At 42.9% G+C, this 13,260-nt stretch overlaps 2 protein-coding genes across 2 annotated transcripts; both read right to left on the bottom strand.

Moving 5' to 3' along the window:
* Positions 1-71: 71 nt before the first annotated feature.
* On the bottom strand, positions 72-6,908 carry LOC145462316 (uncharacterized). Its single transcript, XM_081445813.1, has 4 exons — positions 6,729-6,908; positions 5,811-6,382; positions 4,655-5,185; positions 72-4,541 (listed from the first exon to the last, which is right to left on the bottom strand). Exons 1-4 carry the CDS (start codon positions 6,886-6,888, stop codon positions 519-521), a joined length of 5,286 nt encoding a protein of 1,761 aa, XP_081301939.1. The 5' UTR covers positions 6,889-6,908; the 3' UTR covers positions 72-518.
* Positions 6,909-7,044: 136 nt separating this feature from the next.
* Positions 7,045-13,181, bottom strand: LOC145464174 (uncharacterized). Its single transcript, XM_081447980.1, has 3 exons — positions 11,423-13,181; positions 9,670-10,069; positions 7,045-9,194 (listed from the first exon to the last, which is right to left on the bottom strand). Exons 1-3 carry the CDS (start codon positions 12,713-12,715, stop codon positions 8,632-8,634), a joined length of 2,256 nt encoding a protein of 751 aa, XP_081304106.1. The 5' UTR covers positions 12,716-13,181; the 3' UTR covers positions 7,045-8,631.
* Positions 13,182-13,260: the final 79 nt, after the last annotated feature.

Raw genomic sequence — 13,260 nt, 5'->3', positions numbered from 1 at the left:
AGTGGTTTAAACTGGAACACGCTTTGCAGATCTTTAAGAAGTAGCTAGAATTTGAATATAAACGCCAGCTGACCAGGGTCGATTATTTAAAAACGGATTTGATTAGACTGATTAGTAACTGTATCGCTTACGCTAATGAGGCAAATATTTTAAACAAAGATTCCCGTATACCTCCACGAATTCCAGGTTGGAATAATCTAGTCAGAGTGCCACCCTTACTCCTGACGTTTGATTTCCTTTCTATTTCGCAATTATTGATTATGATTTTGTTTCGCGTCACTAGGCAAACGAAGCACGAAAACCGCTGAGACAGTCAGGGTAAAACATAATCAAGGGATTAAAACCACTTTTCTTTTACTAATGGATTTATTTCAAACTGTTAACAAGTCACGGCTGCACGCCGTGACGTTTTTAATTGTATTTTTGTCAGGCCTGTTCCACTTGCGCCATCGCTAAGCCTTTTTCTACTCTGTTGTAATCATCTTTCAACGATCACGTTTAAAGACTGACTGTTGTCATTATCCTTCGGCTGGTGTATCCTCGTGCAATTTACTGTAAGGCATTTCGTTTTCTGACAGGCTAGAATCTGTGGAAGTGCTAGAATCATCTGTTGATGAGGCAGACGAGGGGCGTTTGTGGAGAACAAGGCAATTCTCGGGAAGATCTCCAAGATTTACGTATTGGATGGGCTCACTGTTTTGTGCCAAAAGTGGCGCAATATCATCGTGGATCGAAGTCTTTACCATTTCTCCATCTATATTTGAGTCATCGGCTTTTTCGCTTGCGAACATCTCGTCCTCATCATTAATTGATTCCAATTCTTGACAGACAATTCCACATATTGAATTGTCCCTCAGTTTATCTGGAAGCTCGTCAAGCTTAGATTCAGATATCAAATCTGATTCAATCTCGCTGAGAGAATTGCCAGTCGCTGACAAATCTTCATCACTGGGCACATGATGTGTTTCAGTACTCCCACTTTGCTTTAGTTTCAGGGTTCCAAGGTGTTCGTGATCTATCATGGAAACAGGCTCTAGAACTATTTTCTCGACAGTCTGTTTGTCTACCACAGATTTCTGTCTTGATTCACTGTCCTTACCACCAGTCTCATAAGGGAGAGATATTTCTGCGGTGACAGAAACGGACGGGTCTGCTCGCTTACGATGGACTTGTTTGGGCGGAGGAGGAAGTGTGACAGGAATACCCTGACCATTCATCTTAGTGATCATGTCGGCCACGTCAGAAAAGATCTGTAGTGGAGGGAACAGACTCTCCTGATCTGCAGCACAATGATCCTTCTCGTCAGTCTTTGGTTCCCTTGACGCACATGCAGAGTTGCTTTCAAGTTTTGCACTACTATCCGAAGATGATTCACTTTCTGTATCCATCTCAAAAATTAAACCCTCCTCGCTTTGCGAAAAAATTGTCCATTGGCTTCGTGTACTGACTTCTTGATCTGTTTCCAGCTTGGGATTGTCAGAAGTGGTGAATGTCTGTTCCGTAATACCAGTGTCAGACTCTTCTGGGAGTCTATGAAAGTTCTTATCCGTGAAATTATTTCGCTGAAGAACAACTTGTTGGTCAATCAAATTTTCAGCACAATAGGGCTCAAAATGCGAGTCACTTGCTTGAGGTGATGAATTCACGTTTGGCGAGACCTGGGTGAAAGACCTACTCTCCGATAAGAACGCTTCCGTTTGTTCGGTTATGCACTGTTCTTTCTCTGTGGTTAATCCCTTTGACTGATACGACTGAGGATGTTCATCATGTGAATCTAATCCACCAGGAATTTCGAATGGATTTTGCGATTCATCTGGCAATCTTTTCGATGGCTGTTGAAATGGGTTGCACTGGGAAAATCCCGTAAGCTCTTTTTGGTCTGATACCAAAAATGAGTTTAATTCTGAGCCCAGTGGGCTTGGACCAAACCTGGTTTCTCGCTGGATGTCTCTTGAATCTGGTCTGTATTCTATCTTTTGTTGGGGCTCGGAAGTAGTAGAAGCGTTAGAAATAACCTCTGGTAAGAGAATACTTGCAGATTCGGGTTGATAGTTATTGCTAATTGTGTCTGGTTTTTGCACGGTTAGACCTACCATCTCTAGTTCGTTTTCCTTTGAATCTGTCGTGTTAAACAATTGCTGGCAAGTATGCACTTCCAGAGGCATTTCACTATTGGAAAGCTCTTCTTGAGGCACTTCTTCAGCCAACTGTTGGGTAATATTTAAAGTTTCCACTTTGCATGAGTCGTTCATTTGGTTCGTTTTTACTTCTGTTAAATTGGAATTCAGGTGTGACTGTTGAAGCGGATTTTGCCTGTAAACGTCTGTGTTTTCATAATTTAAACATGGCTTTTGCGGTAGACACATATCAACTGAGGCCTCCGCCTGCTGACTGGGACTATAATTTTCTGGAGAGTTCATATGTCCTCCGTGGCTTTCATTAATCGTGAATTCCACAATATCAATTGGTTCACTCACGCTGTTTAAGTCACCTATTGATCTGGCGCTATTCGAAACTGAAGAACTGGCTCCGCTTGACTGTTTTGGAGAGAATGCCTCTGTGGATCCACGCAGATCTCTTACACTCCATTCGTTGACAACAAATTCTTGTCCTACCTCTGAGAAAGAGGAACATCTGCTCCGTTGTTGGTTGTCAGTTTCCTGTGAGGGCGAAGGGCTGCAACCGTCCATTACATCGTTCCATTTATTAGAATCGTTAGTATTCACCTGTCCTGTCTCATAAACATTTGAGCGTGAAAGGTTCGCCATAGACACGTCGCTTGGAGTGCAGATTCCAGACACACCTGGGGCTGGTGTGTGCGGAATGTGGATGGGAGTCGGTGCTGTTGTCAGAAACGCACTTGGAGGCGTTTGGTGTGGAGTAGGTGCTGGGGTGTTGAGACAACTTGACCATGCACAAGCGGGTGTAAGTGGTACACTGTGATTTGCAGAATAAAGAGGCGTTAAAGGTAAACTCTGGAGTGCTGGTGAGAATGGGGGACGTTGATCTGGTTGGTCATTATCCCTGTGTTCCTCTTCTTCCTGAATCTGGCGAGCGGCAACAGCTTCAAGTCTTTCACTCAACAGATTAAGTTGGTCAATAATAGCAAGATGTAATCTTTCTTTCCGTTGAGTGGTTGAAACGGCTCTGCAAGAAGAATTATCATCGGCGGCTGCTTCTTTGTCATACTGGTTATCCTGCTCGGCGTCCGATTTTACCTCGGAAAGGAAAGAATTTTCCCCATCCTTATTTGCTTCACTTTCCAAAGCCACTAACTGCCCTGTGCGTGGAACGCTGGGTGGGGGTGGAATACGAACAAGTTCGAGCAGACCATTTACAGATTCATTTTCTACACTTCCCTCGTTCTCCAGCGATATTGTCTCAATTATAGGAGTCCTCACGCTTTGTTCGCTATCTTGAATCGTTCCTGCATCAGGGTCTTTTTTCTCTGTTTTCAGTGTGACATCATCTCCAAGGCCATCTGTGCTTGAGATACTGGCAATGTCACTTTGGTCATTTGATACAGTATCTAGAGGATCGGCTCTCCTTTTGCGATGAATTTCTGGAGGAGGGAGAAGTTTAACTAATTGTATCTCGAGTTCTATATCCCTGTTGTCAACAATCATTGGCCCTGGTGAAGTCTTATTTTCTTCTGCCACTTGTGACGGTTGAGGCTTTGTGAATAAATCAGAAAATTCTGTATCAGCGTGCTCGATTTCCTTTGCTTCCATAGCAGTCTGTATGTCAAGAGTTGGGCTACTGGCGGTTGGATACTGATCGCTCGTCACAGACACTTTTTCCTGCTGCTCGCCTCCCTGCAGGATCATGCCATCACCAGATATGTTAATCCCACCCTCATCTACGCCGTGAGGCGACGCTCCAATATTTGGATCCACCAGGGTGGTACATGATTCGCTTGCCTTTGGTAAATCCATGGTTTCTCCGGAAGGAATTTGTAAACCCGAAGAAGAATCGACATTAACTGTCGGCATTTCGGGAAATGACGCCATTGAACCACTGAACATACTTGCTGAGCGAGATTGAGTAGGAACGTTAACTTTAGAATTGCCACTGGTGTCCGATGCATTGCGGTGATGACCTGTAACGCCACTAATGTTTGATAAATTGTCAACAGCTTGTCTGTACACTGCCTCTATCTCTGTTGGATTTGCCATTCGCCCATGGACAGGCTCTAGAAAAGTTGCTCTTGGTTCCTCTCGGCGAAAAGTATCGAATCGTTGGTACGAACCTATTTCCATTGGATCTAAGCGAGTAGCAGACAGTCCCGGCTCTGTGACAAACATACCACTCAATGTATCCACCACGCTTGCAGAATGTATGCTGGGAGTAGGCACCAGAGAAGAATCATACACTTCCTGTCTGGTGGGCTCTCGCTTGCTAACCAGGTCTGGACGAATCCTTTGAACGATGTAGATAATGCTCACACCGACGAGAATAAAACAAGAGGAGACAAAGAAAGCGGTGGTGAAGGAATTGGTGGTTTTGTATAGTTCACCTTTGGACAGAACAAAACAGAATAACTAAACTTAATTACGACTAACTGACTAGAAAATGGAAACCCTGAAGGAAAGGGCAATCAAGTCGCGGACATATAAGTCTCCTAGGGTTATTCCCTTGACAACGATCCATAAACGCTAAAAATGTAAATTTGATGATTAAAGGTAATTTTTTTTTCTAATTTTTGAATGCCCTTTTTGGTTACATTGGCTTTGTTGATATGGTTAAGGGACCAGGTTTTAATTTTGTTCCTACTTCTGTAATAAAGCAAAAAAAAAGTAAAGAAATAAGCTTTACCTAAGACAGGAGGTCCCAAAGTCAAAGGAAAGGCCACCACTCCGTACAAGTTCCCGATTGCCTTAGCCATGAGATCTTTGCCAACAATATCCTGCGTGATAAGTGGAACTGTCACCACGAAACAACCGTCAAAAAATCCAGCTACTAATGTGTAAGCCAGCAGGCCGTGATAACTTTTGGCAGCGGTGACACACATAGAAGACAGGCTTAAAATGACTGCTGAGAGAACGAAAATGTACAAACGCCTGACGCGTGGGAGATCCGCCAATCTTCCACACAGGAGTTTACCAAATATGGCTGACACTGAAAGGTACCCAAGCAAAAGAGCCCCTTGGGAGACGGGGATACCCAGTGTTACAGCCATGCGGACCTACAATAGATTTACAGATAACACTCAGTTATTAGTATCAATACAATTGGTATTATCAGCAGAGATCAGTTGGAGCTTAATTAACGAAGCTCTCTTAAGTTAAGATGCATCCTAAGCATTTTTTTTAACAAGTCTTTCGTATTCGAGACATCTTAATTTAAAAGGCTTTCGTAAATCTGGTTCCACGACTAGCACTCCTAGATTATTTTTGTAACCCAGTTTTGTAACCCAAAACCCAAGTGGCTAGAAACCATTTACCACTTTTTTTGGAGATATGATTTAAATCCTTAAGTATAACTTCTTCTTGTAGTGCGATCCTGTTAATGTGATTATTAATCTTAGAGTAGTTTTGCTTCTGAAACATCTGATTATACGTGAATACTAAATATGAAAAATATCTTCTCGAGTGTTCCGTCTCCGTTGTTTTTGTTATAAATTCTGTCGCACACATCATTAGTTAATTAGCAAACGACCGAGATGACGATTTAGTAGTTGTAGCACGTTGCAACCCATTTCGATTTTAAATTGTTTTCTCTGTACAGGTATGACAATATCTTATAGTTTTCATGAAGTCACGTGATAGACGTTTGACCACATTAATTGAACTAGCCGGAATTTTGCTCACCAGATATGTATAAGGAAAGAAGTACGCGAAGAGAATGAACGACATTGACAACACCCACATCGTAAACGCTCGCTCTCTCCACGGGCGTGGATCTATGAGCCTCTTCAGCCGAAACCAGACGCTCGGTCTTTCGAAGGCTAAGTAATCAACTGGTGGTGGAATGTACGCGCAGCCACACAAGAACGTCAACGCGGAAAATACGCTTAAAACGCGCATTCCTCCGCGCCAACCGTACTTCTCGTCGAATTCCTGCAGCATGACATTGAAGACAAGCGTTCCAAATCCGGCCCCAGTCATAGTGATACCGTTAGCGAGAGAAATGTTTCTGTTGAAGTAAAACCTCAAGATGAGCAGACCGGAGAAGAACAAGAAACTTCCTCCAGTCCCCCAAAGCACTCCGAACGTGAAGTACATGCTGGCGATACTGGGCGCGAACGACGTCACAAGCAAAGAGACGGTGGTCAGTACGCTGCCCGCGCATGCCATAACACGGCATCCAAAGTGTTCGCACAAGGCTGTTGTGACGGGTCCAATGACGAAGAGAAACCCATAACCCAACGAGCCAACCCATGCTGTATACAGATAAAAAAAATTGGATAATACTCGTTTAACACAGACGATACCGAAGACAAGTGTTAATGCTTTTGAGGACATAAGACGGCGTTCTTTTCCACGAACCCTTACGTTCGCCATGTACGTTACCGTTCGCCATCAAAAGGTTCACATGATTCTAATATGAAAGTTGGTTCGTGAAAAGTACTTATACGATAGGAGGAAAAGAAAAGTAGTAAATTACGAAAATTCAAATTAATAATGGACAACTTCGAGTCAAGAACAGAAACTCCTTCAAATCTTTTCGGTGATAAATCATAATATCAATCACGCCTAAAGTGATCTGTAATAAAACTCAAAGCTTACCTGTCGCAGATTCTCCAGATTTAAAATCATTGAGCAATGAAATAAAAAGCGTCCCAAACGACTGTATAGTGCCAAATACAACACACTGAACAAAGAAAGAAGCAAAACACACAACCCAGGCCCATCCGCTGTCCACTTGATACCTTACACCTGCCAGCATGATGTACAAAATTTAGACCCTGCTTTGATTCGTGGCAATGAATGCTGCGTTTTGCCGTTAGAAAACGGCGATGACTCCAATTGACAACTTTTTTTAACCCATTTTGTGTCAGTCGCCGCAAAAAATTTCGACAAAGTTTATCAGCTAATTATGTCGTAGACGATTTACGGAAATTATGTCGTAGGCCTAATTTGTAATTGGTGTTAGTGACGGAATCGTTCTGATCCTGTGCGCGCGCGCGAGGAACACTGTTAAGACTAGTGGGAGCTGCAGGCTGTTTTGACTGACAAAAAAACACACGCAGATTTAAAATTTACTTGTATCGATTTAACAGCATGTATTGCAAAAGTGTGGCTCTTCAAAATGGACTCCAACAATACGGATTCCTGTAGTTTTTCACCGTTCCTAACACGGCCGAGTCCTAAGACCCTGACTAAGAGTGCGTACTCTTCTAAGACGAAAGGCAAGTGGGAGGATTGATGAATAGGCTAGAATGTTTGAAAACCCGCGGAGAAATTTTCGGAAAATTGAGGGATGAAGGTTGAGAGCTTGTCATGACCAGCTTTTGCTGTTTTTGTCCTGAAACAACTTTAAAACTGACCAATGCGTGCGCCAGTGTCAACAAAACCGGCAAGGGGAACCTTCCAAACCGTTTTTTAGCATCCGCTTAGTTTATCCTGACCCGGGAAATGCTGAATACTTCCTTTTTGGTGAGAGTTGAAAAAGATTTCGATTTCCAAACTACGAGGAAGCTACTCCATAAAAGACATATTGAGTTCTTGTAGTTAAGAAAATCAGGCACGCCTAGCAATCGTGCCCGGCCTAAACGTTTATTTCGATAAAGGTTTTCCTGAGCCGAGATTCACCGTTCGCTGAACATGAATTCTGAGTTTGTCGATCGATAAGATAGGTTTAGGAAGTATGATTTGCAGCCTACGCGAGACGCTAGTCGAAAAGAAAACCTGAGGTACTAAAATAAGACTTCCAGTTTCAATTTCCCTCACTTATAAACATATTTCGCTATATTACAGAATTAAATTAAGAAACATATTGCTGTGTAAAATAATTTTTCCTCATTCCATCCGATTTTTATTAAAATTACCTCAGTTCTCAGTAATCGTCAATAATTTAAATACTTTCTTTAGCTTTAACTATTTTCGATCGGTATTTGCCTCTCTGTTGCAATTTTCCTGTTCATGATAACTTCTTCCTTGCCATGCCAAGTGAAATAATGAAATGCCCATGAAAGTTCGGATATAAACAGCTCTAAACACTGGGAAGATGTGAGATCGAGAAGACACATCTACCGTGTCGAATCCATGGGTGCGTGGGAGAAGAGGAGACTGATGACGACCCAAGGACGGGGGAGGGGTGTACAGGGGGGAATCGGTATGGGAGAACGGAAGATGACCCTCCCTTGGTCCTTTCAGTGAAGCACAAAGGTCCTTGACTGAGGATACAGAACGCCCCGTACAACTGAGTGCGGGGGAAATATGACGACAACTTATATAACACGTATAACACAAGCCGCACACATTTCTAGTATGGATTCGCCACTATGCCGTATATTTGTGACTAGTTTTGTTAAAAGATTCTTGAATGGCCGCCAGAGGTTTGAAGCTTCGTTAGGATTTTTTTCTTCTGTGCTAAAGGAGTCCGGAAATGTTGCTGCCACAAATTAGTTTCAAGATAAGGCCAAAGTGGCGAGAAATTCACACGCTGTTTGCCGAGATACCTGATGCTTTATACTTTCTGTTGAGATTTTTGTTGAACAAGCCTGGGATTCTTGGCAATTCGTACGTGTTCTACCAAGTGCCCATCACGTGGACTTTGTTTTCCCGCGAATTTCTTCAAGTGGTTCTCGACGGTGCTCAAGTTCCTTCTGAACAGGCTCTCATTACTCATGTCAATACACTGTAACGGCGCCAAAATCCTACGTACCCGACCACCCTCGGGTGGCCATGCCAGCCACTGAAGCATTACGGGAATGACCGGTTTGTTCATCGAGGCAGCAAGGCTAAGATCCTTTGTGCAGTTCTCAGAGCAAATGTACTTGGGTGTCACGCAACATACAACAGCTGTAGCCGCTTTGATGTTCCGCTGAATCTGATTAGGCGTGTTCTCGTGATTGGGAGAATGACTTGTTGCGTGACGCTTGTTTGCGTTACTCACGTCTGTCCAACACTGGTAGCCGTGACTCTCCAAGTACTGAACAAGCACTTGCACCTTGTTCTGTACGTCCCAGTGATAACTCAGGAAGAGGTTTGGTCGCGGAGAAATTTCCTCCAAATCTACACTGCTTTTATCTATAAGGAAAGACATTGCCATCATCAGGAAATACGTTTCCAGCCAGCGAGCAAGACAGTATATAACTTAAAGTAAAAAAAGACATTGTGTGACAATCAAAAATTTCAGCTCAGTTGGGTTGCTAGGTACCCGTTGCTAGGTACCCGTTGCCAGGTACCCGTTGCCAGGTACCCGTTGCCAGGTACCCGTTGCCAGGTAACATGAAGTGTGTCAAGCTAATATTTTGGAAAATTTGCAGCAATTTCGTTTCCAAATTGATGTCGAACAAAATCATGATAAACCACAACGGCTGACCTGCATTACAAGAGGCAGGCATAACGTAAAGTCCTGGGAAGTTCCAACCTTGATCCCAGGCTCTCTCCTTTGCCTCCCTTGTCGTTGAGGAGAGCCTGGGATTGAGGTTAGCGCTGAGAGAGCAAGAGAGCCTAATATATAAAATGTTGTTATTTTCCTATGTTAAATTTTAACACCTACCAGAAAGCGTTGCAAGAACTCTTAAAGGTTTCAGGCCTTCGACCATCCTGTCCAAGAACTCCTGCTCCAGGATGACGGCAGGCATGTTCCGGAAAGGTTTCAAGTGGTACAACAGTATATCCATACTCTCTTCATAGGAGTTACCCTCAAAATTCACCGCGGGGCAGCTCCCTAGAATGGCTTGCATGTTGGGTCGAAGTTTATCCCACGAGTTTGCAGCCATGGCAACCACGAAAGGTTTGCCTAACCAATCAGCGAAAAGAACTTCATTGTAGACAAAAAGTGACGTGGCCGCAGCGGTGGAGAGGAGGATGATCACGTGACTACACGCGGCCAGATGCGCAGAATTGAGCTGCAAGAACTCTTCTCTAGATTGGCCGAGTCGCTCGTGCTTGAACACCTGTGCGAAAAAATACGAAAAAGCCAGTTTGCATTTCACAGTTTTAGATGTTTAAATGCCCATTCGCGTAGTACAGTCGCTTTTCGCGACAAAAAGTTTCTTTTAGAACAAAGAAATCAGAACTTTACATAGGATATTGCTTCTCTGCCTGGTTGGGAGCTAACTCCATAACATTTTAACCTCCTCCCAGTATTTGTATTCTGTTGCTTCGACAATTTGTCAGCAACCAATACTCTGGGGTGGAGAGGGTCACTGTAAGGATAAAGTGTTTTGCCCAAATACGGCAACACAGTGAACTCGGCCACAGCAGAAACCTGGATTTCTCGTTTTTTGTTTTTTTGTTTTGTTTTGTTTTGTTTTGTTTTGTTTTTAAATTAAACCACAGTTTTCCAGTTTTTCCTTAATTTTTTATTACTTTCTGCACATAAATTTCACTGGCCTTACCAATGAAGAGCTGAGAGGTTCTTTATCATTTTAAAATACCTCTTCATAGATTAACGTTCCATGATATTAACGCGTGTTTTTAAAAGATCGCGTCACTTTTCGTTGTGTTAATTTCATGAGGCGTTAACAAAGTGGCAAGTTTTACCATTTCCGCGACCCTATAAATTGCTAAAATGTAAACATAAATTCCTAAATTTTGTTCTAACGTAGCTATTGCATGATCCAATAACAGGTTTGTTTGTTAGGTACATTTTACGCTTCTCCTTGCTCGAACGATTTTACTCTCTTCCGTTTTCCTGTGTTCTTTGTTCGGTTCCTTTTTACCGTTGATCCTCCAGCAAGAAATATTAATAAACCTCTTATACAGGCATTTCGGCAATGCTCAATCACACTTTACTTACGAAAATTCGAACATAATCAAAGTTGCTGCTTCACAGACCCTCTTTCCAACCTTGAACTGTGTGCGAGGGCTGTCCGCTCGTTAAGTTTACGAGCGTGGAGCGTGACATCACGCGCGTCTTCGAACAAACGCACAATAGAGGAGGGCTGTCAAATCGTCTCGATAAACAGGCTTAAGTTCTTGAGACAGTGAAGACTTTTAATTAAAATACTAGTAAAGCAGCCTATTTCTCTATGTTTGTGTCTTAAAAATGGGCTTAATTTTAAATTCGCACCTTTGTTGTGCGTAGGAGTGATATTAATGCGGGTTTACGCGATATTGGAAAGTACGTACAAATTGTTTTCAATTCATAGAAAACAATAAAACAATCTCCCTAATGAGCAGTGGAAACTATATTTGTACCCTAAATTATTCCAACACAAATCCATTGACACGTTAATTAGTCAATAAATAACACAATAGCGTGACTGCTAAATCGCTAATTGAGAATTCAAATTTGATATTTTTACCTGGAGGTTCTTCTGTACTAAATCCGCTCGCAGGTTATGATAAAACCGGACATCATTTGGATCACAGATAACGTAGACAGAATCTTCTTTGACTTTGCCTTTTTTACACTTCAAAAACCAGTTTTCCTTGAATTGTACTTGATCTTCTTGAATTTTCCTAACTTGCTGTACAAGTTTCCGCCGCGCCACTCGACTGTCAACATTTAAATAGGTTTCCATGTCCGTTTCATTCATGGAAACCAACAAGTAGCCGTCGATTTCGTTCTCCTCGAAGCTGAGCGCGCAGTGTGCTTGCATTTTCAGCGAAGCCAGCCAAGCCTGCACATCGGTTATATTCCACGAAGACACTGGCTTTTGTCTGTCTAGTTTTAAAATGTCTGGTTCGCTTGGAGGAGACGGAATGCGTAGCCCGAAAAGGGGGGCATATCGCTCCAGAGTTTCGCTAAAAGAGCCCACGACCAACGAGGAAAGTTCAGCGACGCTAGAAGCAACATGATGACTCAGGTCGAGAACTCGCTCCTCCAGCTGCTTGTAGTCTTGAGGAAGCTTGCCGCGGTTATATTTCATACAGAACAATTTTACAGGCTTTTCAACTTCGTCGTCGTTGTCATGATCAATAGCGCGTTCTTCGTCCCGATCGAGTAAAATTCTTCCCTCGTGGTGACAAACTCTGGAGTTGAAGTAGGCCTCAGATAAAAACATAATAGATGCGCGGCACTTTTCAGCAATCTCCAATCTCTGCTGGAAACAGAATGGACTTTCTGTGGGTAATCCGTCGTCTTTATCGAACCAAATATCGTCGCAAAATCCGATGTTTTTCAACTCTTTGATGGTGTATGAGATGAAACGCTTCTCAATAAAACTCGCCTCTGGCGCATACGATACAAATATAGCCCTTTTCTTTGCTTTCCGCGGACTGACCGACTTTGTCGGGGACGTAGGTTGGGATCCCTCATTCGAAGTACTCGTGTTATCGGAGTTACTTTCTCCACTATACTCTTTGCCATCTGATGTCGATTTCGGGATTTGAAGTCGTTCGAGTTGCGCATCGTCGTCTGTTTGATCCCCATTCCCTCCATTTCTGCCATCTTGGCCGTCTGAATCGTTGTTGTTTTCTTCAACGCAATCTACACCGTCTCTATTCTCTGTCAAATGCGTATGGTCTTTCGTAGTAGGGTCATGGGATATTGGAACAATCGTATTGTCAACATTAGCACTACTTTTAACCTCATCAGCTTCGAGGGCCTCATCGCCGACGTCTGGCGATTCTCCGGCTGTCTTCTCCTCGTCCATTCTTTTTTTTAAATTGCGGTCGACCAAACTTATAAACACAGCATGTCAGGACAAAGGTTTCCACGCGTTTGCTTACATCTTCTTTGCCTTGGATCATGCAAACAAATCCGCTTTCCAAGCATAATATATGCAGCCAATGCGAGCGAAGCAGCATGTGTTAATTGGCCGCGTTCCCTTGGCAACTGCTCAAAGCTCGACAGTGTGACAAAAAGAGGGAGGGACAAACTTTTACACGAGACTGAAAAGACTGAAAAGACCCCTTTTAACTTGATTGTGTGGAAATTAATAACCTGCTAATGGCGAAAGGCTCTTGTCTTCCTTGACTCTGAGAAGTGAGAGGTGAGTCAAGTGACACCTGGCAGAAGATGTCAGTACTAGCTGCATATAGACAGGAAAAAGGATTTCATGTCAGGTTGCAGCTTAGTACACCTGCTATCTCATCAATACTGTAAGAACTTACGGTTAAACAATGACCTCCGTAGAAGGTCTTGATACTTCTTTTTAAATTGCGGTCGACCAAACTTATAAACACAGCATGTCAGGAC

This window comes from Orbicella franksi, chromosome 12 (genome assembly GCF_964199315.1).
Source record: "Orbicella franksi chromosome 12, jaOrbFran1.1, whole genome shotgun sequence".
Taxonomy (NCBI): Eukaryota; Metazoa; Cnidaria; class Anthozoa; order Scleractinia; family Merulinidae; genus Orbicella; species Orbicella franksi.
Note: the sequence above shows the minus strand (reverse complement) of the source record. Positions and strands in the feature narration are given on the sequence as shown.

Excerpts from the sequence above, each read along its gene's own strand:
- LOC145462316 (XM_081445813.1), bottom strand. The coding sequence starts at position 6,888 with ATGCTGGCAGGTGTAAGGTATCAAGTGGACAGCGGATGGGCCTGGGTT. Across the intron at positions 5,186-5,810 it reads TCTTTCCTTATACATATCTG|GTCCGCATGGCTGTAACACT; the intron begins GTGAGCAAAATT and ends AATCTATTGTAG. Across the intron at positions 4,542-4,654 it reads ATCAAATTTACATTTTTAGC|TTATTCTGTTTTGTTCTGTC; the intron begins GTTTATGGATCG and ends AATTAAGTTTAG.
- LOC145464174 (XM_081447980.1), bottom strand. The coding sequence starts at position 12,715 with ATGGACGAGGAGAAGACAGCCGGAGAATCGCCAGACGTCGGCGATGAG. Across the intron at positions 10,070-11,422 it reads TAGTACAGAAGAACCTCCAG|GTGTTCAAGCACGAGCGACT; the intron begins GTAAAAATATCA and ends TTTTTCGCACAG. Across the intron at positions 9,195-9,669 it reads AGTTCTTGCAACGCTTTCTG|ATAAAAGCAGTGTAGATTTG; the intron begins GTAGGTGTTAAA and ends CTTTCCTTATAG.